General features: G+C 47.6%; 1 protein-coding gene across 1 annotated transcript in view; it reads left to right on the top strand.

Annotated features, from left to right (window-relative positions):
- Window positions 1-2,317: 2,317 nt before the first annotated feature.
- Window positions 2,318-25,358, top strand: part of LOC306797412 (voltage-gated inwardly rectifying potassium channel KCNH7-like) — a 37,219-nt gene continuing 14,178 nt past the window's right edge. The window contains exons 1-6 of the mRNA XM_079296769.1: window positions 2,318-2,400; window positions 3,269-3,499; window positions 15,187-15,342; window positions 18,204-18,659; window positions 20,816-21,030; window positions 23,661-24,086. Coding sequence (XP_079152895.1) covers window positions 2,325-2,400; window positions 3,269-3,499; window positions 15,187-15,342; window positions 18,204-18,659; window positions 20,816-21,030; window positions 23,661-24,086 — 1,560 coding nt within the window. The 5' untranslated portion in view covers window positions 2,318-2,324. The remainder of the gene's footprint in view (window positions 2,401-3,268; window positions 3,500-15,186; window positions 15,343-18,203; window positions 18,660-20,815; window positions 21,031-23,660; window positions 24,087-25,358) is intronic.

Genomic DNA, 25,358 nt, shown 5'->3' on the forward strand with positions numbered 1-25,358 from the left:
CCTAAGTACATCTGCAAGGTACTTGTGTTTCCATTTCATGCTACTTTATACTTCCACTCCACTACAATTCAGAAGGAAACATTGAAACAATGCACTTCACTACATTGATCTGACAGCCATAGTCAGATAGAGTCAGATATTCAAACACATATTTACTTTACAGATTAAGATTTTAAATGCATGCATTCTTATATGATAAGCTCCCCAATAGGATATAAAGTCATTCGTATGAAAGGGTAGAATCTGGAGAATGTTTTTACTTTCTATACTTTAAGCATATTTTCCCTCTACCATTGTACTTTTACCTGAATAAAGGGATTTATTTAAATAGGAATCAGTAAAATATCACAATAACCACATTCTTTTACTGGTTCTGCCGTGGTGGTTCCCTCGGTGCTGTTACCACCAGCGGGAGGAACATTTAAAAGCCTCGACAGCACCATGGCCAGCGCCTGCTCGTGCGCGCGGTGACACTGGAGCATTAATGTGTGTGTTTAAAGAACCTCGAGGCTTGAGGACATTTAAAACACGGCCCCGTCCATCCCTCATCGTGACCATGGGCTCTCCACTAATGACATGCGCGATACACGATTGTGGGTAGCGTCCAGTGAAAAAACATGATATCTCTGCTTAGAGTATCCTCGACGGAGTTTCTGTACGAGAGCGCAAATCTTGAGTTAACCGATGAATCGTTGATAACGGGCGAAGTTTAAAAGAAAGTAGCAGAGGACAGGTCCAGAGCAGAGGCCTTGGCTACTTCAATTATTGTTTCAATGTATGTTTTAAATCTCCTCTACTTTTTATGACTGAATTTGATTTCTTACACTGTTTCTTTAATTGTTTTTAAATCTCCTTTTCTTTTGCCTTATGTTTTGATGCTTTTAATGGTTTTATGTGAAGCACTTTGAATTACCTTGTTGTTGAAATGTGCTATACAAATAAACTTGCCTTAACTTGCCTTGCCTTGCCTTGCCTTGCCTTGCCTTGCCTTGCCTTGCCTTGCCTTGCCTTGCCTTGCCTTGCCTTGCCTTGCCTTGCCTTGCCTTGCCTTGCCTTGCCTTGCCTTGCCTTGCCTTGCCTTGCCTTGCCTTGCCTTGCCTTGCCTTGCCTTGCCTTGCCTTGCCTTGCCTTGCCTTGCCTTGCCTTGCCTTGCCTTGCCTTGCCTTGCCTTGCCTTGCCTTGCCTTGCCTTGCCTTGCCTTGCCTTGCCTTGCCTTGCCTTGCCTTGCCTTGCCTTGCCTTGCCTTGCCTTGCCTTGCCTTGCCTTGCCTTGCCTTGCCTTGCCTTGCCTTGCCTTGCCTTGCCTTGCCTTGCCTTGCCTTGCCTTGCCTTGCCTTGCCTTGCCTTGCCTTGCCTTGCCTTGCCTTGCCTTGCCTTGCCTTGCCTTGCCTTGCCTTGCCTTGCCTTGCCTTGCCTTGCCTTGCCTTGCCTTGCCTTGCCTTGCCTTGCCTTGCCTTGCCTTGCCTTGCCTTGCACCTGCGCTCGCTGCCCTGACGTCACCCCTCCCCGCGCTGTTGGCCTCGAGACTCACAGAAAATAAAGCCGCAGGTGCTGCGAATTGAATCGCTTATTAGTGGCAAAAGTAATGTCGCGGTTTTGTGACGCTGTGCGGCTGCTCTGCATCATAAAGGCCAGTATTAGCGGGTTAAGTTAAGCTAACTAACGTTACCTTAATTACTAATGTGTGATATTAAAGTGACGGGTCAGAAACGAACGGAGGGAGGCGTTAATAATTGGGCTAAACTTGATAAACTAATGTAATACAATAGTCTGCACTAAGCTAACCTGGCTGTAACGCGTTACACTACTCCGTCACCAGCCCTGCCTCTACTATCTCTCCGTCTGCCGCTTTGTCTACGCATCCATGTGGGTTTTCCCCTGTTCGCAGCACCGTTGGCGTGCAGCGCCTCTCCTCTCAGCCATTGGCTCCAGAGACCATCAGTCTCCCTTCACCACAATAGATCCCTCCACAAGCGCGCGCGCTCCACACAGTGCTTTCGAGGAGCGACGGTGAAATGTTGGCGGAGCTGCGTTTCACCGACTCCTTTCTTTCCAGCTTCACGTCGGCGAGGAGCGCGGCCGAGCCTCTGCGATGCGCTCAACCGGGGACGCGTCGGAGTTGAAATAAGGGAAACACGGAGGGGAAGAAAGCGACAGGGGGGGGGGGGGGATTCTTACGAGGATGACTGACTGGTGACAAAGAAAACAGGGGAGCCCCTCTGGCTTCAGTTGTCACCCGCTAGAACTTTGCGTTTTGGGGGAGACCGGCTTGCTCTTGACTTGGAAAGCCAAGGATTTTCTTTTTTACATATATCACCAGGAACCATGCCTGTCCGGAGGGGTCATGTTGCGCCACAAAACACATTTTTGGGAGTCATTATCCGGAAATTCGAAGGACAAAGTGAGTACCTCGTCTCTCTGTGCCCAGTGCTGTGTGGGTGCGTTGAGCCTTTTGTGTCTGTCCTGCTGCATGCTCAGAACAATCATTTAGGCGTCAGGAAATCGCCTAATAGGCCTTTAATAACAAGGGTTATGATGCAGATAGGCCACAATGAAATCATTATATTTTCCCCTGATTTGTTTTACCTTTTTATGTCTGAGGTAAATTAAGTCATTTTTAGTTAATTACCCCTTTACTGTGTCTTGTTGTGTAGTGCTGTCGTGCTGGGATACCGCTTCTGTAGTTTAAAAATCGTGCGCATAACAAACAAGGATTAAAGAGATTTAATAACTTCCTAGATCATATTCACAAAAATACCTGTATGCCCTTATTAATTAAATCCTCCTGTTATGTTTGGTTTTTCTAAATTATTTGCGTGCTGTGTGGTTGCACACCACGCTGGAGGCCTGTAGACTACAGCAAAGGAGTCATTTCCTGTGCCATAAATCTGGTTTCACCGCTGAAAATGTGTGGTTTTAATTACATTGTATTTTAAGCTTGATGTCAAATAACTCCAATCATAATAATCTATCTTTAATAATCTCATAAACAAGAATCAAGCAATCCAGTCGGTTTATGGAGCTGTTATTCACTGGAGCAGTTTAGCAGCATTAAGAAATATAATGGAGGATAATCACATGTAAACAGATTACACGCAGCTACCTCAAGCACCATATTAATGCTGTGTACTTATTGTTTTAATGTATTCATATATATATATATATATATATATATATATATATCTCCACATGTTCAATAGCGAGTGAATCGTGACAGTAAATTGGTCTTCAAATTAACAATGGTTCCTCCCTCAATCTCCCCTCTACAGATAAGAAATTCATCATAGCCAATGCCCGCGTACAGAACTGCGCCATCATCTACTGTAATGACAGCTTCTGCGAGATGACTGGTTTCTCCCGGCCGGACGTCATGCAGCGGCCGTGCACCTGCGACTTCCTGCACGGCCAGTTCACCACCCGGCACTCGGTGGCCCAGGTGGCCCAGGCTCTGCTGGGCTCAGAGGAGCGCAAGGTGGAGATCACCTACCACCGCAAGGACGGTGAGTGCCCCGTGTCGTGTCTATGAGGGGGGGGGGGCCTCAGCTGGCATGTGCAGCACATGATGTGAAGCTGTTACTGTTATTTGCACGCTGGCTGAGCCATCGAAGCCGTGTCACTCCCTCTCTCAAAGTAATCCTCACAATACAGTTGGTTTTGTTGTGTGCTGCACAGGACAGACCCACCTGCAGTTACTGCAAGATACGCATGATATATGTGTGACTTTTACAATGCGTGAATTTTGAAATGATGCAAGCGCTCACTGTGAAAGATGTTCATTAGCCTGCGCTGGATAGGGCACCCTGGGAAGGATGTAGCTCACCTCCCTAGAGACTCATGTGGAGATAGCGAGGAGTGAGCTTTCTCCTCATCGTCGCCAAAGAAATACCGCAGCTGCTGTACAGTACAGCCACAGTACAGTCACTCTGCTACAGACCTGACAGGCCTGTGACGGACTATCTGTATAGCCTGTCCATAGTTTACATCATCGACTGGCGTGCACGTGCTGCTTATGAATACGGCATGCAGGTCATGACGTGGCATGACAGCTGGTATTGTTTTGATGAGTCACAAGGCCAGCTCCAGAGTGAAAGTTTAAACCAGTCGCATCAGCTGTTGTCGTTCAGGGAGCGTTCGTGTGGTGACCTCCGACGATGACGCGCGTATGTATCACATGATTGAGCCTCCTTGCATAATGCTGACGGTGAAGTTTCTAATATGGCACCAATAAGGATTAATGGTTTCATCAGAGCTATGTGGAGATCATATGTGTTATTCTATATTGTATGTTGACATTCGGCTTCATGGTGTTTTTATCCTCCAGATTAATTCACTTAAATGAAGATTAAACGCAACAGCTAAACTTAGTCTTTGTACAATATACAGGCAAGTAAAAGTTGACTTTGGGCAAGTAGATCCTGACCCACTTGCCCGGGGGAAAAAAAACATGAACCCTGCAGACAATTTTCTACGAGGTTGCATGTATTTGATTATTGGGCCAATTATTGAACCGTAATTGTAGCGTAAACCACTTCCACAAACTCCTCTAGAGTTCAGTTCCCTCCAGCTCCAGGGCTCTATGAATTGAGGAGCGTGTCCCACTGAGCATCAGAGTGACGGAGCACAGTTTGGTAACTCATGAGTGCCGGAGGAGAAACGTAAAGCTCCCGATCCAGAGAAAATGTATGTCTGCGTACAAACGGCCCGATGCCCTCGCAGATAATGAAACAAGATGCTATCGGGGGGATTTGTTCTGACATTTGATGTGAGATATGAGCTCAGGGATGATTATGATTGGGTCTTTAAAGATTAACACCTTGTGTTTGTCTAAATCATTCTCCGGCAGGTATAAGGAAGGAGAGAGGGAGCGTAGATTAAGTCGAAGGCGGTTTACGGAACGGTGATAAATGATAGCGTCCTTGCAGACATAAATGTGTGTTAAAGGTTGGACGAGCGGCATGAGGTCGCTGAAAAACGCTTGAGGGAAGCTTATTGTTTGAGTGGAGTGGTTGGAGTCAATAAGCAACCCACAGCTTTGTTTTATATTCTTCTTACTGATCATCGACAAGCAGCATAAGAAGCTCAGTCAGGATTAATACTATCATTTTCCCTGCATGTCTTATTTTATGTTTGCCACAGATTTCATACCCAGGGAATTTAACTAACATCTACTAAAGGGCCAAGTTCTGTCTTGTACAACTTTATAGTTTTACACTCGACTATATCGAGGGAATTGTCTTCCCTTTAGCCCACTCCATTTATCTGACAGTTTCAGAGATGTGTTTTGTCTGTGTTTTTCTGGTGATAAACACACTGTCGCCAACGAAGTTCCTTTAACACACGTAGAACTCTCTTGTGTGGTTCCTTCAACGTTCTTGTAAACTTAGCAGGCGATTGCAGTATGATCTGACAATATTAGATCCCGAACGATTAAAAATGTCTCAACCAGCGTCTTTATGGTCTGTTTGACTGTAAATGGACCATCATTTACTCAATGAACATCATGCTGTATTGAAGAAGACTTGAAACTAGAGATTGAGACCATAAACTCATGTTTACTGAGGGAATAAATCAAGAGAGAAGTAGTCATTTTCTCTAGACTTCTATACAACCAGAGGAGTCGCCCCCTGGTGGACACGAGAGAGAATGCAGGTTTCAATTTGAAACGGTACTGTTTAGTAATTTGAAAAATGATATATATTTTCTTACCATATCGCCCAGCTCTACTTTTTGCAGAGTTAGAAGCACCTTCAAGGAGCATTCTGGAGATGTTCTGTTTTTAAAATGGAGCCATTAGTGAACAGTATCTCATTACCACAAGACGACGCTATGCCGGAGCCTTGTGGGAATATTTGTTGAACTGATTAACCAAACGAAGATCTTTACCAAACAGCATCCTTGGGGGAACGCAGGTTCAGGACGGGTGATGCTCTTCTACCGTTGATACCGATGCCTTTTAGCTTATGTTTTGAACGGAGGACATTGACTCATGATGGAGTATTATCATCCTGTGCTATTGGCGAGATAAAGGTTTAAAGTGCTTCAAACAAGACCGTAGCAGGTCTGATGCCTCTCGAGGCCGCCGCGGTGTCAGCCAAGTCGAGCTGGGGGTTCAATCTGCATTGATCCGCTGAGCGAACAGGACTAATGAGGACACAAATACCTTTATGTTGTATTGATCTTCAAAACCGGTGCATTGTTGAGAGGAAATCAATGATGGGCCCGACGCCCTCCCTTCACAGGAGACTTGGTTAAAAAGAGCTGGAGGACTTCTGACCGCCGGACCCCGTAGCGGGTAGAAAAGGCCTCGTTACCGAGGTAACACCGAGGTAATTAGAGGCACCGCATACAGAATGTATGCGGTGCCTCTAATTACCTCGGTGGTTTCCTCTCACTGGACTCAGAGCTTCTCCAGGAAAGGTCACCTGTTTCCTGCTCCAATAGTCTCCTTCTGTAATAAGCAAGTATGGCTGTGCAATGAATCCTACAGTATTTAATGATCATAATAGTGTAATCACGAAGTAGATCGCAACTCTGCAACCAAAGCTGAAGTTGAGGAATCGCTATAAGAGAAGTCGCTGTCATCTAAGTTCATTCCAAAGCCCTGTGTTTGACATTTAACACTTTTTCCTCTTTTTCTTCGATTTTTGTTAACCTCGATACTTTTTCTGAACAGACTCCTCTCAACTCAGTCAGCACCTGGAAAGACGGTGAGTGATGCACTTGAGCTTTTTCCTTTTAATCATCGCATACTTCATGTGTTTTAGTCATCCTGTTCCTAATGCGACGGATACGTTTCACACAATTGTAGTGACATAAAAACAAAAATGATGCCACTTGAACCGTGTAATAAAAACTATTTTGTGCTAAACACAGAGTGCCTTGCCTTATCTGAATCTGCAAATAAATAATAAGTCTATTCAGGCCACACCGAGCTGTTTCCATGTGCCTTCTTTAACTTCATCTAGAGAACAGCTCATAAATTCAAAATGTTTAGCGTTGTGATGGTGCTATGTTCTTATGCGAGTGCTCTGTTTCATAAATGTAGGCCGAGTCTTTGATTTTAAAATAGCTATGTCGTTATTTCTGAATGATTTCCCACATTTTCCTGTTGCTGCAATGATTCAGCTGTGAGACTGGCCGTCCAATCAGGGCCCTTGCATCGAATCGTCCAATAGCCTGAAAGGTAGTGAAGTAAAAAGACAATATTTCTTATGTACAAGTACCTCAAAATTGTACTTGGTCACAAGCCACTGCTAGGAGAAAGTATTTCTTGATGGTGCATTGTCCATCCAGGAAGATATCGGGTTAGAGCCAAACATGTCGTTAAATAGTTAAATCCATTATGGGGCCTTACAGTAAATGCTGGAACGTTGCAAAGATTTTGAGTTTGTTTTCCTCTAGCAGGGTTTTGTAAAAGGTCTATTTAAATGCTAATGGTGCGCTAATTTGATTTGCAAAATGAGATGAACTCTTCTCATCTAATGCAAATGATGACGCAGGAGCCGGCCCAGAAGCACAGCCAGCTTCTTTTTAAAGAACACCTCTTTCAGATGTCGGGTTGAACCATACACTGAACTTATTGGCTGCAAGTCTTCCACCTCGTCTTACGAACGACTTAAAGAATCCCAGAGTAAACACAAAACATGCATATTTACTCAGCAACAGTTGCTCTGGTGGCCTCAACCTTCAGTCATTCAAATGGAATAATCAGTGTCTTGCTTTCGCGTCTCAACAGCCGACTCTCGGGGGCCTCGGTGTAGCAAGAAATCCTCAAGCTCAGTACATGGTCAAAGCTTTCACTTGCAAATATCAAATGAGACTGAAGATCTCGCGCTATGAATAGCTTTAAGTTGTGCTTCAGCGGTGCTCGCTGAGATGAGTTTTGTGCCTTTAAAATGCAGAAACTTCAGATCGTGATCAGTCTGGTTCACTGTTATGAAATAGGGAGTGAGATGTTGTTTTTATCGACAGTTATGTCTAATTATGGAAAATGCAGACCACAAATTTAGTATAACAGTCCAAAGCCCAAAGGTCTTCAATTTACAATTATGAGGAGCGTGCAGAGGTTTGGCATTTTTACTCAAACTGACTCAGTCGACTACGAGTCGTATTATAGTTCAGCCTTGTTTTAAAACCGTAGCATCCTTTTTGTATTCCACGCGTTCTTCTTCCTTGTCAAAACCTGGCGCCAACATTACCCACAATGCAACTCAATCGCAGACGGATCTGGCCAGAGATTCGGGTGTGTAATGCTAATGTAGCCTGGAGCCTCTGGCCTGCAGCGATGACATCACTCGTGGTATCCAAGTGTCTTTACCGTGGACGTTTCATATTCCTACAGTGCAGATGCTGCCGGTGTAACTCAAGTTGCAAGTTGTGTGAATTGCTCTTAAGAATAACAAGCAAGTAGTCGATGAGGCTCTGTAGCCTCAGAGGAAGCCGGACATGATGAGTGATGACGAGTTCGATGGTGCGACCGTTCTGAATCCTAACAAGATAAGCCCGCCTTCTGTTCGGCCTGCAGACGTATGGATGTGAGAGAAAGGAGAGGATCGGATGCAGTGGGGAAGAGAGAGGGGGCAACACAAAGACCCAATTAGGCAATATAAACGAGACGGAGGGAGTGTTCGAGTGTGACGCTGCGTGTGTCACTGTGAGGGATTAAGTGAGCGAGCGAGAGAAACTGAAGATTTCTCGCATATGTCAACTGTACTGGTGTGCCAGTAGAAATAATTGCCATTTTCATGTGTACCGATGGCACTGTGACCTTTTGTAGCGGGCTAACTTCCACGTAAACTGAAGCGACTTACGGCAACTCGCAGACCCACTTGGGTGAAGGCTTTTGAGTAACGAGTGAAACGAGCAGTTGAGCAGAAAGGCTGCGAAGCGCAGAGAGCCAGAGTAAACGAACAACGTAACGCGCTCATCAGTTCTCATGTCCCTGAGAGAAAGGAGTGTGATGAGCAAGCCCCCCCCCCCCCCTCCTCTCCCAATCTGAATTGACGGGAATTTGTTTCGTAGCGAGAGCTTCGATTTCCTCTGCGTTCACGCCTCACAGTGGATCTCATTTATAATGACTTTCTTCAATGGCGTCTCCGGGCTGCCAGCAAGAGGAGATGCAGATTGTTCTTTTACTAGAAGGTCGATCAGGTTTAGCAGCTATTTGGTCACAAACCAAAGCATCGTACAAAGTAAGATATTGACCTGATGATGGCTCTTGAATAATAAATATAAATTAGTAAGTGTGTCCTCGGACAGATTGGAATTCATGAAGCCCTGCATTTATTTCTTTTGAACAGTCTTTCGGATCAATAACCCATTCCTTCAGTGATCCTCCCCTTCCCGTTGCTGTCCCGTCCGCTCATTCGTCACAGTCACGGATCGTGACATCGCTTTCTCCCATCTACAAAGTAAATGAGGTCATCGCGATGTTTGTCTTTAGAATAAAATTCAACACAAATCGTATAAGATCCGAAGACGACGACGTTCTCTGAGCTGTGGGTCTGAAAAATCTGACGTTTTGTGATTTTTGTGTGAGTCATCTTCTCCACCCAATAAAACACTTTCAGGCAGCCATGTAACTCTGACAACCAATGTTTTATGATTGCCGACATCAACCACGTGTACCAGTCTGACCTCGGCTCTTACTTCTGAAATCCCTTTCTCAGCTGGCAAGGTGCCAATCAATGGACATAGGTCCCTCTGATCTATGGACGCAGCCATTATGTGATGCTATTACCACGGACAGACAGTGAGCAGTCTGACAGCCCCCTCCCCCAACCTGCTCGGGCTCAACCCCCCCCCCCCCCCACAGCTGTACACCACAGCGCTCCGTGCATGGGAGATATCTCATGCATGAGGAGCTGCATGTGAGCAAGGGAGATTACTTTCCCAGATTATATATTAATTTAAAAACAACGTGTCTCACATGTTAACCCCCCCCCCCCCTTTATGGCTTTTCTCTCATTCACAGATTGGATATGAGCACATCTGTGAATGAACATTCATTCATCAGATCACATTGTGACCGGTTGTTGGTTGACGTGCGGTCCATTTCTAAACAGTGAAGTATTCATAAACATATCCTTTCATCTGCCCTTTCCTCTCCCAGACGTGCTGCTTGGAGTTCCTGACTCCTCCCCTTTAGGCCATTTATGTGTTCATATGAATCATATGACTCAAACCTCATTCTCCGCTGAATTAGGTGAAAGCTGCGTTTATGAATCGGCCCACCACTAAAGGCCGGGCAGGCCTGTTTAGGGTGGTGTGTTTGGCTAACCGCTATCAGCTAACTGAACTACCGGTACACACACTTCAGCCACTTTTTAGGAAAACCCTAATCTGACGTAGTTTTAGCTTCTAAAAATGAACTCGTAGACATCTGTTTTCAAAGTCCACATAGTCAGGGACTTCTGGTTAGGCGTGTTGGAAAATAAGTCTCTTCACGTGGTGGTATCTTGTTCTGTTTATCATTATGATTGTGGAAAATAATCCCACTTGACAGTGTAGTCATGGCACCATTCACAGCTTGGTGTTTGATGGGGTCCGCAGAGCCGTCCGTCACCCGCCGTGATCTCCCAGATAACCTTTTGCAGCGACACCGCACGGTGCCCAAAGCTTCAGACGGGTTATTCTCGTCAGTGCCGCCATGCAAGGCTTTGTTGTCTTCCATGGATTGCTTCGGACTTGCTCCATCGGCCACTGTGCTGCCACTGATGATGTAGCCATCCTGGATTAGAGAGCCGGCATCAGAGTTAAACAGCTCTTCCCTTGTGCAAGGGGACGGGATGACAATTCCCCAGAATGGAAGGCAAAAAAATAAGCCTTCCTCCCCCAAGGTCAATTCTTCAATTCAACTTTTATTTCCCTCGCTCTAATATTCTTGTCCCAGAAGCGTCAAGTTAAGGGAGTTTTTTTATCATCTGTTGCCCCACTACCACTCGTCGTCCTGCTGTTTTGCTCACCTTCTGTTGAGGAGGCACCGCTAGCGAAGCAGTGATTGATTCCGACGCGCTGTCATGCGAACGCAGGGTCAGGGAGCGACCCGGATCAGCTGATATGATGTCAATTAGCCGGGAAGACGCTCCCCGCTGAGCTTCAGCTGGAGGGAGACAGAGGGGCAGGCAAACGAGGAGGAGATGTCACTCCAACCCCTCGAGCAGCGCAGCACCAGCCAACCGCTCCCTGCTGCTGGAGGCCAAGCTCACATCAGTGTCTCTCACACACACCTGTGTGTACACTCACCATCCCTATTAGGCCAGGGCAAAAAGCACAGGCTGCAATTTTGAATGATTTTGACGGCGATGCTCTTGTCAGCGGTTTCTCCAAATGAGGGCTATCAAGATTCCATGTGCCACAATCCCACAACCACTGTCAGACGTAACCCGTCAGCAGACTTTAAACTGGTGTGTGTGTGTGTGTGTGTGTGTGTGTGAGAGAGGGACTGAGACAGACAGGGAGGCCTGATGTAATGCATTTAAACCGCACTAACTGATCTGTGTGTGTGCTATGTTACCCACCGTGAGAGCGGATTGTGCTGCATTGTCTTAATTATTGATAGTGGAAATGGAATCTAATGAAATTTCCAGCATCATGAAACTAGAACTCGTCTCACTGCACCGCCTATGAACTCAACAATTGTTAGCTGTTCAATAGTTTAACTTTCCTCACAGTGTGTAAAGCTGTTCAGATGACATAATGTATTTTGGTCCTCTCCTCCGTCCTCAACTGTAAATCCAACCGCGGTGCTGCTTTCAGTCCAAACCTCAAGGTAAAAAAAGCCACGAATAAATCTTCCCCACAGCACCAGAGTCGTGTCTCGTTAAAAAGAGACTGAACAATGCAGCTCTGGTCTGAGAACCTTCCAAAGAGCCCCTCAGTGTGCTGCGAGTTGGCTTGATGCCACTCGATACCACACTGTGCCGTCATCCTGCCGAGCCATCTGTGTGGAGACAGATTAGCAGGTAGCCTTATTCATCCAGGTGGGCCGCGCCGCGTCGGGGAGGAAGTGAGTGGAAAATGTTCAAATCAATAAGTCTCGTTTCCTCTCGATGGAGCGGGCTTCACTCCCGTCCGCCGCCCTCGCAAAAGAACCGATTCTTTTTTCAGTCCGCCCGTCCGTGACAGCGGATTTGTGTTTTTTGCGAAGGAGAACGCTGAGTCATGCTGTTTAATACACAAAGGTCATCGTTTTTTTTTTTTGCTAAATACATTTCTTAAGAAGATGCCACCTGATGTTCCACATTGGGATGCTGCTCTTTGTTTGGTTAAATATTCAGGTCAGAGACGCTCCGATGTGCCTTCTCATTACACTGCACCGTGTAAAGCAGCTCCATCGCCTGCTTATTACATGTAGCTGGACAGAGAACATTCTGCTAATTAATGTTGCCGCATGTGTGTGTGTGTGTGTTGTTCCTGCCTCAGCGTGCGCTGAACTGAGATCTGTGAGCCTCATTAGAGTCTGTGCGCGTGTTTCTTTTCGGCAGTGTGCAACTGACAAATGTAAATGTTATTTCTGTTTGCTTGAGTGTCTGTGTGTGCACGTTAGTGTGTGTGTGTTTGTCTGACCCTCCGCCGAGGCCGGACAGGGATTTGCATCCGATGTGTTTGATCTGTCCACTTAAAACACATCAGGCGGCCTTCCTGCAGAGAAGCTGGGCAGCCATCTCCTTCCTCTGGGAGGGAGACGTGCACAGCAGGGACGCTGGGCTGGAGGGAGAAGCAGAGAGAAAATGCACTCGCTGGATTTAACAGTAAAAGTGAGGGAGGAAGACAGGCAAGGACATGGAGGGAATAAAGCTAGATATAAAGATGTAGGTCATATTAAAATATGGAGTGCACAGCAGTACCAGAAGCTCCCACACATATGACCAATACGTTCCGACCCGCCAACCTGCCAACCTCAAAATGAGGTGAAGTTAGGCAGCACGTTTCAGGCGATCAGGTGGCGCAGTAGACTGCGCCGACACACAAAGCAAGCAGAGGAATCAAACATTAAACTGTTATTTTCTCTTGATGGGACTCTTTATTGTCCAACATCCACGATTCAGACCCCAACTGAACCCGGGAATGAAATGAACACAAAATACCACCCGCAAGACTGCTGTACACACACACACACACACACACACACACACACACACACACACACACACACAGCCTCCTCTCATTCTTATATCGCCCAAACCATTATGCTTTGTAGAACATAATACTTGACTCCTATGAATTATAAATGCCTGTGGTTTCAAAGGCTTACTTTTGGAGCTTGCCCACAGATTGCTTTACAAAGCCGGGGTTAGCCCCCCCCCCCCCCCCCCCCCCCTCCCCCAGGTTGCCGTGACCCTCTGCAGAGTGTGTGAACTGGTGTGCTGCTGAATGTCTTCATTTCTTGTATCGAGCATTTCAAGTTCTCTCACTTGGAACGTGAGTAAAGTTTGCTAAACAGCTCCCGCTGTTCTCCGAGTTCTCCGTTAGCTGACGCACATTAAAGCCCTCGCTTCACCCCAGAAACATCTTGAAGTTGCTCGATGCCGGAGACGCATGAAACTCTGCACCGGGAGTTTGCTCTTCTCTGGAGCGCTCTGTTGTTTCCATGGAAACGCACTCCATTTTTTTTATTTTTTTTTTATTTTGATTTGCAAACAAAGCGACAGGATTTCAACAGGACGCTCCTCGTTAGCGCTGATGCTCGGTGTGGAGATAAAACCGACACGTTTCTACTTTCTTGTCAACAAATTGGCTGCTGACATAAAAGTGCTGAACTATCACTTAATAAATACAAGAATTCAAAATCAGTAGTTGGGGACAAATGTATATATTCCCTTCAGCTCCAGGAGAGAGGGACAACCTCCACTTTTTATATGTATACAACTATGCACATTATTACCATCCTCTGAGAAAAGAAACAAAACGGTGAGTGACCAGCCGTTATGAAATATGATACTTCGTTCTAAAATGCTTTATAATATGTGATGATCATTCCTATGAAGCATTATGGATATGTACGAGTGCTTATAACTATACAGTCTGTATACAATGCGTTATAAGTCATGGGTGTCGCAGAGTGTTCCCAGATTTTGGAGGCTGACGATACGATACGAGAAAATGGCCGAACACCGAAATCCTGCAATTATTTCTGTCTGTGTGGCAAAGGCACACGCGTCTGAGAGTGGAGTCAGAACTGCAGCGCTGCAGGCCGGGTGCCCGCTGGGCGAGCTGTAAATAGCCTCCTGGTGACAGCAGGACTAAGAGCCTAATGCGAGGGAGAGCGTCTTCCAGAGATGTCCACTTGCATTATTCATAACTTAACATACATTTCATTCCTCTCCACCAGTACTCCTGCTCGCAGCTTCTGTTCATCCCATCCAGCCAGAGATACCACTGTTGAAACGTATTATCAATGGCAGGCGAGTCTGAAACGGCTCAACAACCATCTCTTTTCCTTACTTTCTGAGCGATCCTACGATGAAGCGGAGAAAAGAGTGCGGCATCTCTGTTTCATCTTTCCTGTCTGCTCTTTTGATAGACTTTGAACATTTAGACATGAGCAGATTCACCTCCCGTTGTGAAGCCTTCGGCATCTGTAGTAATTGGGGTTTAAGAACTGAAAGCAATTCACTTTCTTTCCCTTCAGATCGTGAACATTTCACCAAACACCTGCTAAAACATGATGCCATGTTGGAGGGCTTTGTGTCCGGTGGGATGATCTTCAGAGGGGGAGAGACATTCCTGCTTGCTGTATTTTGGGAAATGCATGCCGGGCAGACGTTGCGTGTGCGCATTGCTATTCGTGCGATGACTTTGGTCGTCCAGTAATACAGTATGGAAGTAAGTGGATGAGGCGTTGGTGTTGGCAGGATGTTTTCTCTGGGGCGAGGTATGAACTCATCCCGCTCTAGAGGCTTTCCTCTCAGTGGACCTCTTGACCTTTTCGCCTTCATTCCTCCGCCAGGCCTTTCCGCACACGCAGCTTTATTTTGAATCAGACGTTTGATGTCAGAGTGTTAATGGGAAGCTCTCGGGTCAAACTGCACTGTATCTGAAAAGCTGTCACTTTGAGTCTTTGATCAGGTTTTTACCATTTTTGTTTCGCACAAAAAATAATAAAGTTCAGCATTTTAAATTCAGTCCATCAAACACAAAGCATAAATGTCGTTACCCATCTCGAACATTCGTTTTCTGTTCACAGGTTCAACCTTCCTGTGCACCACCCATATCATCCCGGTGAAGAACGAGGAGGGCGTGGTCATGATGTTCATCCTCAACTTCGACCACATCCTGGAGGAAGGCAGCAGCGACTCGCTGGAGAGACTCGCCCACACCTCGCCATCCAAAGCTGACCAACGTGAGTAAAGACGAGGAGGAGCTGGAGAGACGGCGTGACGTATTGCCGTTTCCGGGAGTGTGCGCGTGGGCTGGGGCGCCAGATTTGGTCTGTGTGACTCTCACAGAGGGGGCGTGTCTGCAGCACCGGCTTTAAATGAGGCCTCTAACAGGCTGCGTTGCCTCGCGGGGGGGAGGGGGGAGTTGGGAGGCGTGTGTTGAAGCAAGGGTCGCCAACGTGTGTTTGTGTGCACACTCTCAAAACCATGTGTGAACGTGTAACCTTTTCTTTGTGAGATAAGCCCCTCCACTCACTCTTTTATGGGAGCTAATTGCTCACTCTGAGGACTGTCCCTGCTGGAAACGGGCCTCTATGAATTCAAGTCTGTTCGTCTGGATATCTCGGTGGGCATCTCTGCCAATCTGCCGGGTTGAGCCTCGGTGCCGGACACCGTCTCTCTGCCGTGGCATGCTTTACCGGAGAGAGTTGGTATTTCTCAGCCTCATTCCATCACAGCCCTCCCTCCGTTAACTCCAGGGACCTAGTATTGCATTAGCAGACGGACAGAGATCGCAGACTATGAATACCTGCATAATCTAAGAGAACACCGCAGATGAACCAACAGCTACAGATGTAAATTGAACCGAACGGACGCCGCGGTGCTGCTCCTCAGTACGTGTAGGAGCAGCTGCCTGCAGGAGCTGAGAGGAGGTGATGATCCATGTGTTGCATTATCTAGACGCCCTCTGGGGAGTGAGAGTGCTGCTTATCGATTGCCTCCGCTGCTCGCCAACGACCCATCCATTCTGCCGCCATTCTCCCATTGTTGCTCCGAAGTGGCCGAGCAGGACAACTTCCACCGATCCCTCATCCCTCACACCAAAGACCAGTGTATTCAGGGTCCGTTCTAAAGGGGAACGATTTCAGAATTCCTGAGGTGTACAAGGCTGTGCATTGTTGTTCATTTCAGTTAGTGTTGGGTGAAAATGTAGGACACTTTGTAGACATCCAACAGTGAAGTGGGCGTCAGTAAGTTTATGATACGGGACATTAATGTGAATCCAAAAGCTTAACAAATCTAGAGACGCCAGACGGAGACGGACAGCTGGCAGAGTACTCAACACCTCCTCTGGTTGTACAGGACCACATTCTGCCATGATGTCTCACACATACTCACAAGTTAAAAACGATACGGGCCACACGCTGTCACAGCTGGTAATGAATACAATCTGCCACCTCATCATAGCAGCCATTTCTAACCATTAATTCCTGACTCTCTTTTAGAGAGAGAACTTAACGACCCCTGAGCTGGAGCGCCGCATAACCCGAACCTTAAGGTGTAGGTCTTAGCATAAGACCAGTTCCCATATTGTGGGACAGGTTGGCTCCCCAGGACACAGCGGCAGCTGCTGGTCTTGCTCTCTGTCGGCTCCGTACTGTATCCCAAACGCACCGTACAAAATACCGTTTACTGCTTTCATTCTCTCTCTTTAAATGAGTGGGGTAAAGTAGGGACACAGCAGAATTACTCATGTAACTCTACAGCTGGTGAGTAATAGGAGGACTGGGATCCCAGGTAAAACCTACGGCATGCAAATCAGCGAGTAAGCTCGTTAACTGCGCCGCAGATTTTAATTCATTCAGAATCCCAAGAACAACAAATGGAAACAAAGCCGCCTTTGTCCCGCGTTCACCAAAGGAGGGCGCTTTATTGTCCTCTTTCCACTTCTCCCTGACATCTGAATCACGCTCGCATTACAGGAAGACATTTCACTCCCCAGCACGGGGATCCGAGGGCCCAATTAATATTCAATGCAAATATTACTATCTGGTATCGTAGCAACAAGGGCCAGTGTGCGTCTGTCTGTTGTGTAAAAGCTGCCGGTGAGGTTTTTTTGCAGGGAAAGAATGAGAGTGGTGAGAGTGATCGCACACGTGTACTGTACACACACACACACACACACACACACACACACACACACACACAACCCAGGAACAGCAATCGGAGCCCTGTCAGCATGACAATTAAATATAGCTCCATACAACGGTTTCAGCACCCACCGTGACTGAATTGTGAGCTAATTAAAGGATTTGCGGCGTATGTTTATCCTCTCGGCGCAGTACTTAGAAACACAGCGCCGAGCCATTCGTTGTTTTGTCAAGGAAGGTGTCATTTTTAAATGTCGAGGCCAGCGTTTAAATCAAACTGTCGGAAACGTCGGCTGCTACAGCTGTGCGATTCATTAGGAAAAATGTCAATGTTGAAGTATTGCAAAACCACGAAACAGGGTTTTGCTGTACCAGCTGTTTGGAATATAAATAGACTCAGACTGATGAATCGGATGACGCAGAACTTTGTTCAGAGCCCGGAACATCGCGTTGGGTTAGCTTCACCTTCATCTCCCCGGGAGCTATCCATCACTCGTGAAAGTCCTGCACTTCATCCTCTACAGGACTGACTCCTCAACGCACTCCTGCCATTCTAACATTCCACCAATGCCCTCCCCCATGAATAATTGAAGGCAATTGAAGATTGATGAAGTGCCCGAGGAAGAGCGGGCATTTGTTTTGATGTGCCAGGCTCTTTTTAAGATTGCTGCGTTGGCAGGCTCCTCCGTGCTGTTGGCAAACAACTACGAGATATAAGCGTTGATATTGAAGACTGCAAGCAAGATCTGCTACGAATGCACCAAACACAAGGTCGGGGGGCGTCGACCCCACTGGCTCATTAAAAAGGACCATAAACTTTATGCTGTCAAATACGTTACGTAGCGATCTACTGCCTTCGATTTCTATTTGTATGTGATACCAAATTGCCCCTGACCTGTTTCTATGGAATAATGTGACGGTGATCTCCTTCTCATTGCTCTGTTCTCTGTCAGGCAAAGGGAGATTCTTTCGCTTTCGCTTCCGTTTCCCGGCCATACCCCTCCTGGGCATCAGCAAGCAGTCGCTGCCCCAGGAAGACCCCGACGCCGTCACAGTGGACTCCCCGCGCCACAGCGACGGCTCGGTGGCGACGCGCGACTACCAGCTCCCCGCCACCCGCGAGAGCTGCAGCCCCTCCTACGCCAACGACACCCGCGCCCTCATCGGCCCCAGCCACTGCTCCACCCCCGTGTCCGGGCCCTTGGACCACTCGTCGCCCAAGGGCTCCTGGGATCCGGACCACCAGAGCAAGGAGGACACGCTCACTGCAGCGCCGTCAATCCCAGGCCTTACTCCAACCGCCTCCAGGGAGAGTGTGTGCAGCATTCGCAGAGCCTCCTCCGTACATGACATGGCCGGCTTCGGGACCAACTCCAAGATGCCGTTCAGGGACAGACACGCCAGTGAAGGTAGGAGTCTCCTGCTCTGCTGTTCCCTTAATGTCTGCTGCTTTTTCAAATCTCACCATTTATTTGACCTACTGTAAGTCTCACTCCAGTATATGACGAGTTAATGATGTGCTAACATGCTCTGCTAAGTGTTTTCAGAAATGTATATCTCCTTCCGGGTAACGAGCATGACCACAACACCAGAGTAATAGTTTAACCAGAGCCAGAGAGTTGACCCTGGACAGAGCTGGTTGATGCTGCGCTATGATTGGCCAGTCTGCATTTGAGGGCGGAACATTGCCAAGGGTCAATAGTGATGTGGAAACTGGAATCTTCCAGTGCTCACAGACGGAGCGCATCTTTAACAAAATGAATAAAGGACAGTTTACCCCCCTGCTCTATCAAAACCACGACTAATTCCCAAATGTTGCATTTCATAATCAGGGACTTATGAAGGGATTTATTACTTGTGACAAACATTGACTAGAAATTTGGCTTTATTAATTGCCAAACTCACTGCGGTCCTAAAATAGGAGATTGGAGATGTGGCGTCTCTTCATCACTATTATAGTGTGTCACCAGCTACACTGTGTGCTATTGATCTTCCCTTGAGGCTCGTTAGCTTCATGGCCTTCATGTGGATGAGGGTAAAAGTGGTACAAGACAGTAGTGGGAGTCATCATAGACGCACCCAAAAACTTCCTCTCTCTCTCTCTCTCCTCCCCTCGCCCCCCCCCCCCCTTTTTATTGTTTCTTCTTCCTGTGACGTGTTGCTGCCATCGCAGACAATGGCCGCAATATTAAAGGTAACAAACAGCAGCCCGCTGCATCTTGAGCCGTTAAGCTTCAGCACGTCCACCGGATAACGTGCACAAAAGCCTGCCTGCTGCATGAGGCTCCCCACACGACTGAGGTTTATGTTGAATGCAAATGCCGTGGCCGGGCCGCGTTGGTGAGCTCTCGTGCCGGAGCCTGGAAACACCGGCACAGCACTAAATGACTCGGCCTCGGTGCTCGTGACCTGCTGATCCCGAGCAAGTCGCCCAAGGGAAGGCTCGGTTTAAGAAAAACACCACAATCACCTCTGCACGCTCTTGCATGAAGCAACACATCACGTCTCTGCTTTTTGTTCATTGAAGAGAATCAATGAAGCTTTACAAGACGAAACCTCCCACTGTCTGCAACCCGTGTTTCCTTCTGTGCAACCTCTGGCTCCCTGTTGCTGTGATGTCTGAGCGAACCAAGAGAAAACTGTTTCCATTTGAATTGTTTATGCTAAAACTTGTCCTCCACGTCATCATTTAGACTGCAAACGGGCTCAATTTCCTGATTGATGCTATGAAGTGATGTTATAAGTAGTGTCTGACCCTGCGATCCATCCATCCCTCCATATTCCCACTTTCCACTTTACCCCGTTTCTTCTCTCTCCCGGTTTGCTAGTGTCTCGCTCCTGGATGGCCGGGGGTATGGCTTCAGCTTTTTCCTTTTTGAACTTATTTCTCATGACTGCAATGACGTCTCCTCACCGTGGCATGCATTGAAGCTGTGCATGCACTCTCTCATCCTCTGCTGTCTGTTTCTCCGTCCTTGGCTCTCAATCACCGTACTGTACTTTGTGAAAACAATAGTGCCAGCGTGGTCCTCTACTGGCTCACAGGGCTGAATCAGCAATCGTTTTCACTTTTTATCACTCTCACTGGGCCGTGTGTGTGTGTGTGTGTGCGCGTGTGTGTCAGATGCGAAGTTGTCCATCATTGTTGACGTGCTCTCAGGTACCCAAACTTGGCACCGATTGATTTAACGTGAATCGGTGCTCTGTCGTACCGACACATTTGGGCCAGTTCGGTACCCAACCCTTGTGAATTCAACACACCTCATCAAATGGATGTTTGACTCGCTGTGCGGCGTTGCATCCTTTGATTGTGCATCAAGTCGTTCTTCTATTCGGCCAACAGTGTTCTTCTTGATCTTTTAATGAGAAACTTTGAAAGGCCTGTTCAACCTACACGGCTCAATCAGAGGGTGTAGAGTTCATCTGTCGTGCTCTCCGTGTTGTGTCGTCGTTGAACTCGCTCCAAAAGTAAAGCCCACCCCATGCTCACCTCCCATGTCACAACAATCACCACGACGTGGCAGCTTTGACCGACGACGTGCTCCCTCTGTCGCTTCTCTTTCAGGGCCACTCAGCCAGATCAAGTCCAGCCTGCTGGGCTCCACCTCCGACTCCAACCTCAACAAGTACAGCGCCATCAACAAGATCCCCCTCATCACGCTCAACTTCTCTGAGGCCAACAATGACAGGAAGTGCCCGTCCTCTCCGTCCTCTGAGAAAACCATCATCGCCCCGAAGGTCAAAGACCGCACGCACAACGTCACCGACAAAGTCACGCAGGTAAGACATCAGAGAACCGTCCATCATTTTACAGACGTTTGGAGTTACTGCCGGGGTCAGAGTTCACTCTCCCCTTCCCTGCCACGGCTGTAAGTAACTGTATTCCCAGGCTGCATTCTGCCCATTAAAGGTGTAACGGACGGAGGGCACAGAAGTTGACCGCTGTTCGCCTGAGACTGGAGCCGGAGCCACAGAAGACCATGCTGGCATTACGCAGCGGAGAGATCAGGCCTGTTAATGTGCTTTTAATGGCATGTTGTAACATGTGGCACCAGAGGACCTGAGAACCATATGCTGGGTAACACCAAACCTTATTAGTACTGGTATTATACCCCCCCCCCCCCATGAAATAATCATTGTAACAAATATATAACAAATAAGCCTTGTGGGGATTGCGAAGGATCTCCATCGTTCCACAGTTTAGATCAGTGAACCGTTCTCCAGACAACAGCAGATGTCTCTCAAACCGACTCCGGACTCCTGCGAGTTCATCTGAAAGCGCCCGAGCAGACCGGCTCTCCCCTGGCCTCCCCGGGCAGATGGAGGCTTCGCCCGGGAAGCCGGCCAGCTAAGAAAGACGAGCTCACACGCTGTGGACGTCTCGGTGCAGGCAGCTCATGCACACACGAGTCTTTGATGCCCGCAACGTTCCATCCATGTCTCATCGTAAACCTGGGAGTGGAAGACCCACCTGGGCTGAATGATTGGTTTCGAATGAGGACATCAGGGTTAAAAAGTTGGGTTCTTTAAAGGTTAATGACGGAAACATGAAACAACACTCCTATAAATTTTGACACACAAAAGAAAGCTAACGCTCATTTGCATTTTGTTTGAAGCCACGCCAAACACACGGAGTAATCCCACAAGAGAGGCTCATAGCTACAGTAGGGAGGTTAAATAATTAAGATGGGATCTTTCATTTAGAAACGGATTGGCTGCAACACGTTAGCCCAGAGCTGCCAACCGACCGGCTCCTCCCAGGCTTCCCAGCAGGCCGATGGGTGATCCATCGTAGTGCGGAGTCACCGTCTTGTTTGTGTCATCACTATTGGTCATGACGGCAGAACAGTGAGGACTTTAACACGCGAGATCGATTGGTGTGTTTTGTTATCCCCGCATAGATATCTTCTCTGTTCGGTTGATTTACACCTCTTTCTTTCTCATGTCGAACACAAATCAATTGAAGAATACAGAAATCTAAGCGCCGTTGTTTGGAAGTCATCAGCAACTACACATGGAGTTGTGAACTGCGATGAAAGGAGCATTTTGCACGCCTGCTTTTAGTGAAGCGGCAGCCTGATGAATAACAGAAGACCTTTCTGTCCTTTGCTTTCTGATCGATCTCAACGGTCATCCCATACGAGAGGGTAAAAGCGCTCGACCCGCCACAGCGGGCAGGAGTTTCAATTATTAAGGCTTCAGCCTTTCTTTCTTTTTTTTATGCGATACATCCTCCTCCTGTGGCCCGCTCAGTAACGGGGGTTGTGAAGGGAACGGGGCAGAGAACAGGGTTCACGTAATAAGTGACTGTTTGCAGCGGATTCTTCTCTATTTCCTTCTCCCGCTCACGAACATGGTAATTGTCGTGTTGTCGGCCCTTCCAGCTGGTGTCCTTTACCTTCTCTCTCTCTCTCTCTCTCTCTCTCTCTCTCTCTCTCTCTGTCTCTGTCTCTCTATCTGTCTATCTCTCTATCTCGCTCTCGCTCTCAGCTACAGTCACCCGCAGTGAAAGAGCCGTGCCCTGAAAGTCACACACTTAGATGAGTCGATGCATCTTCTGCCTGCTCCAATTATCACTTGCAAGTCATTGAGACTCGTATCCCAAACGGTCCATGACGCTGCTGTATTGTTGAGGATAAAAGCCATTCAGGTATATATGTTGACTGTAACAGCAGAGATAATGATCTCCAGGCTCGCTGGCGTGGATCGGAGCTCCATCCTCGATGCAAAACACTGTTAGGAGTTTATGCCGCCGTGGTTTTCTTCATGGGATTTATTTTTCGGTTCAATTGCTGAGCAATGAACAATTTCCCTGATATTTACTAGAGATCACGATACATGTTAATCCCACAACAACACTTTTCTTCAATTCAATGCAATTATTCAAGATAAAGATCACGTGAAAGGTTTTTGATGCATTCTTTAAATTTTAGATGATTAGACGAGAAGCTTTCTTTTTCATCCTACATTTATTTTGGGGTTGGTGGGAAACTCATGCCTCCAGTAATCTGCTCATGCCAGGTATTCTTTCAGTTAGATGAAGATGGAAAGTCCCGGCGCTGAAGTTCAACGCCTGCAGCCAGATTACTCGCATGTCCACAGACACAACCTTTACTTGACCTCATCTTCAGTCATGTGTCGTAACTCCACATACCAGCACGCACATCAACGCACCGGCACAGCCATGCTAATGCGTGCTGCCTTGTATTGAACTGCATTAACATTTGACTGAATTTAACATGTTCTCTTGAAGCACAAGGCACGTTTTAGATTATTCAGTTGCTCTTCACTGTAACCTCCTCCATGCAGAAATACTGTATCTTACTTTAAAGGGTTCTTCTGTGATTAAAGTTATATGTATATCAGACAATACTGACACCAGTGAGATAAATCCTCCGTCCCCCCCTCAGGTTCTCTCTCTGGGTGCAGACGTGCTGCCTGAGTATAAGCTCCAAACACCGCGCATGGACAAGTGGACCATCCTTCACTACAGTCCCTTCAAAGCCGTGTGGGACTGGCTGATCCTGCTGCTGGTCATCTACACGGCCATCGTCACGCCCTACTCCGCCGCCTTCCTCCTCAACGACGTCGAGGCGCAGAGGAGGCGGGAGTGCGGCTACTCCTGCTCCCCCCTCAACGTGGTGGATCTGATGGTGGACATCATGTTCATCGTGGACATCCTCATCAACTTCAGGACCACGTACGTCAACGCCAACGAGGAGGTGGTCAGCCACCCGGCCAAGATCGCCATCCACTACTTCAAAGGCTGGTTCCTCATCGACATGGTGGCCGCCATCCCATTCGACCTGCTCATCTTCGGCTCAGGATCAGATGAGGTGAGGGGGGGGGGTCATCATGAGTCATTGATGCTGAATGTGTTTGTGTGATTTTAGGGAGGTTGATATGGGTGAGCTTTCTCCAAACTGAGCGCAGTCTGAAACGCCAGTTCACTTTGCCGACATGTACTTTTTAAGAAGAGCATCAACGTTTTCCTCTTTCAAAAGCTGAGCCCCTCTTCGCTACTCGTGCATCAGGACGCGAGGCCACAGCTCCAGCGGTCATGTTGTGTTTCTCAGCTGTTCGGACCACTAAAGCGATCTGACGCCTGGCTGTCACATCTGCTTCCCTCCGCTCTCGATTCATCAGAGCCGGTCCCCGGGCGATCCGAGTCGGTTCAAAAGGTCTCGGCCTCCCTAACCGCTCTGCCTTTGAGGAACTATTTAGCTTGTGTGCGCTCGGTATCTAATGCGCACAGAGAGCAGTTCAGAGAGGGCAGTGAGTTGACGAATGTCATCGTGAGCACAACGCTGGAAATCTTCCTTTTGTATTTAGAGCCTGCTGCGCTAAAGCTCCTAAAACACCCAAACACACAGAAAACATCCCGTGTTGATGTGTGTTTTGGGGGCGAGGCTGCGTTTTGCTGTAGGGGGGGGGGGGGGGTCGGTAGCGCGAGGCTGGTGAGTGGTGAGTGAGTGGCAGGTGCAGAAAACTGAGCGGACAGCTGAGCGACGCCGCGGCACGATGCATGTCCTCGTCACACGGCCAGATGACGGAATGTGTGTTCCCGTCAAAATCACAGTGACAGAACGAGGAGATTGTATTTTTGGCTCCTTAGATTACCAACAGTAACTGAAAGTAACACGTCCGTGTACACTTTTAGCTCTCTCCTTTAAGGTGTGTTATTTTAGCTCTTTGTGCAGAGACTATTTTTAGACACAATCCCGTGCGGCGTAGTTGCCTGGAAACCATCTCCGACGATCTGGACAAGATTACATTTTTTTTTGCTGATTCCATTAGAAGCGTGGCAGGTTGAAATCTCCCGTGAGAGAGTTCTCCGCCCGTGCAGAATGTCAGCTCTGCAGGCTGCCGAAACGTCCTGGTGTCAAATTTACATACCGGAGTCATCTGAGCTCCTCCATCATTTTCATACCAATGTCCTGTTGTGATAAGATCACAATATTTGCCTATTCTGTCCATGTCCACTCGTGCTTAAGGTTCCAAATTTGACGTACTTGCAAACTACGGCGGTTCAGTGTGAAAATGTGCAAATTAACATGAAGTTTCGTCCACAGTGTCAGGCTGTTATTTGTTGTCAATGAGGCAGTTCC

The sequence above is a fragment of the Melanostigma gelatinosum genome (assembly GCF_949748355.1).
Source record: "Melanostigma gelatinosum genome assembly, chromosome: 24".
In the NCBI taxonomy this organism is placed as follows: Eukaryota; Metazoa; Chordata; class Actinopteri; order Perciformes; family Zoarcidae; genus Melanostigma; species Melanostigma gelatinosum.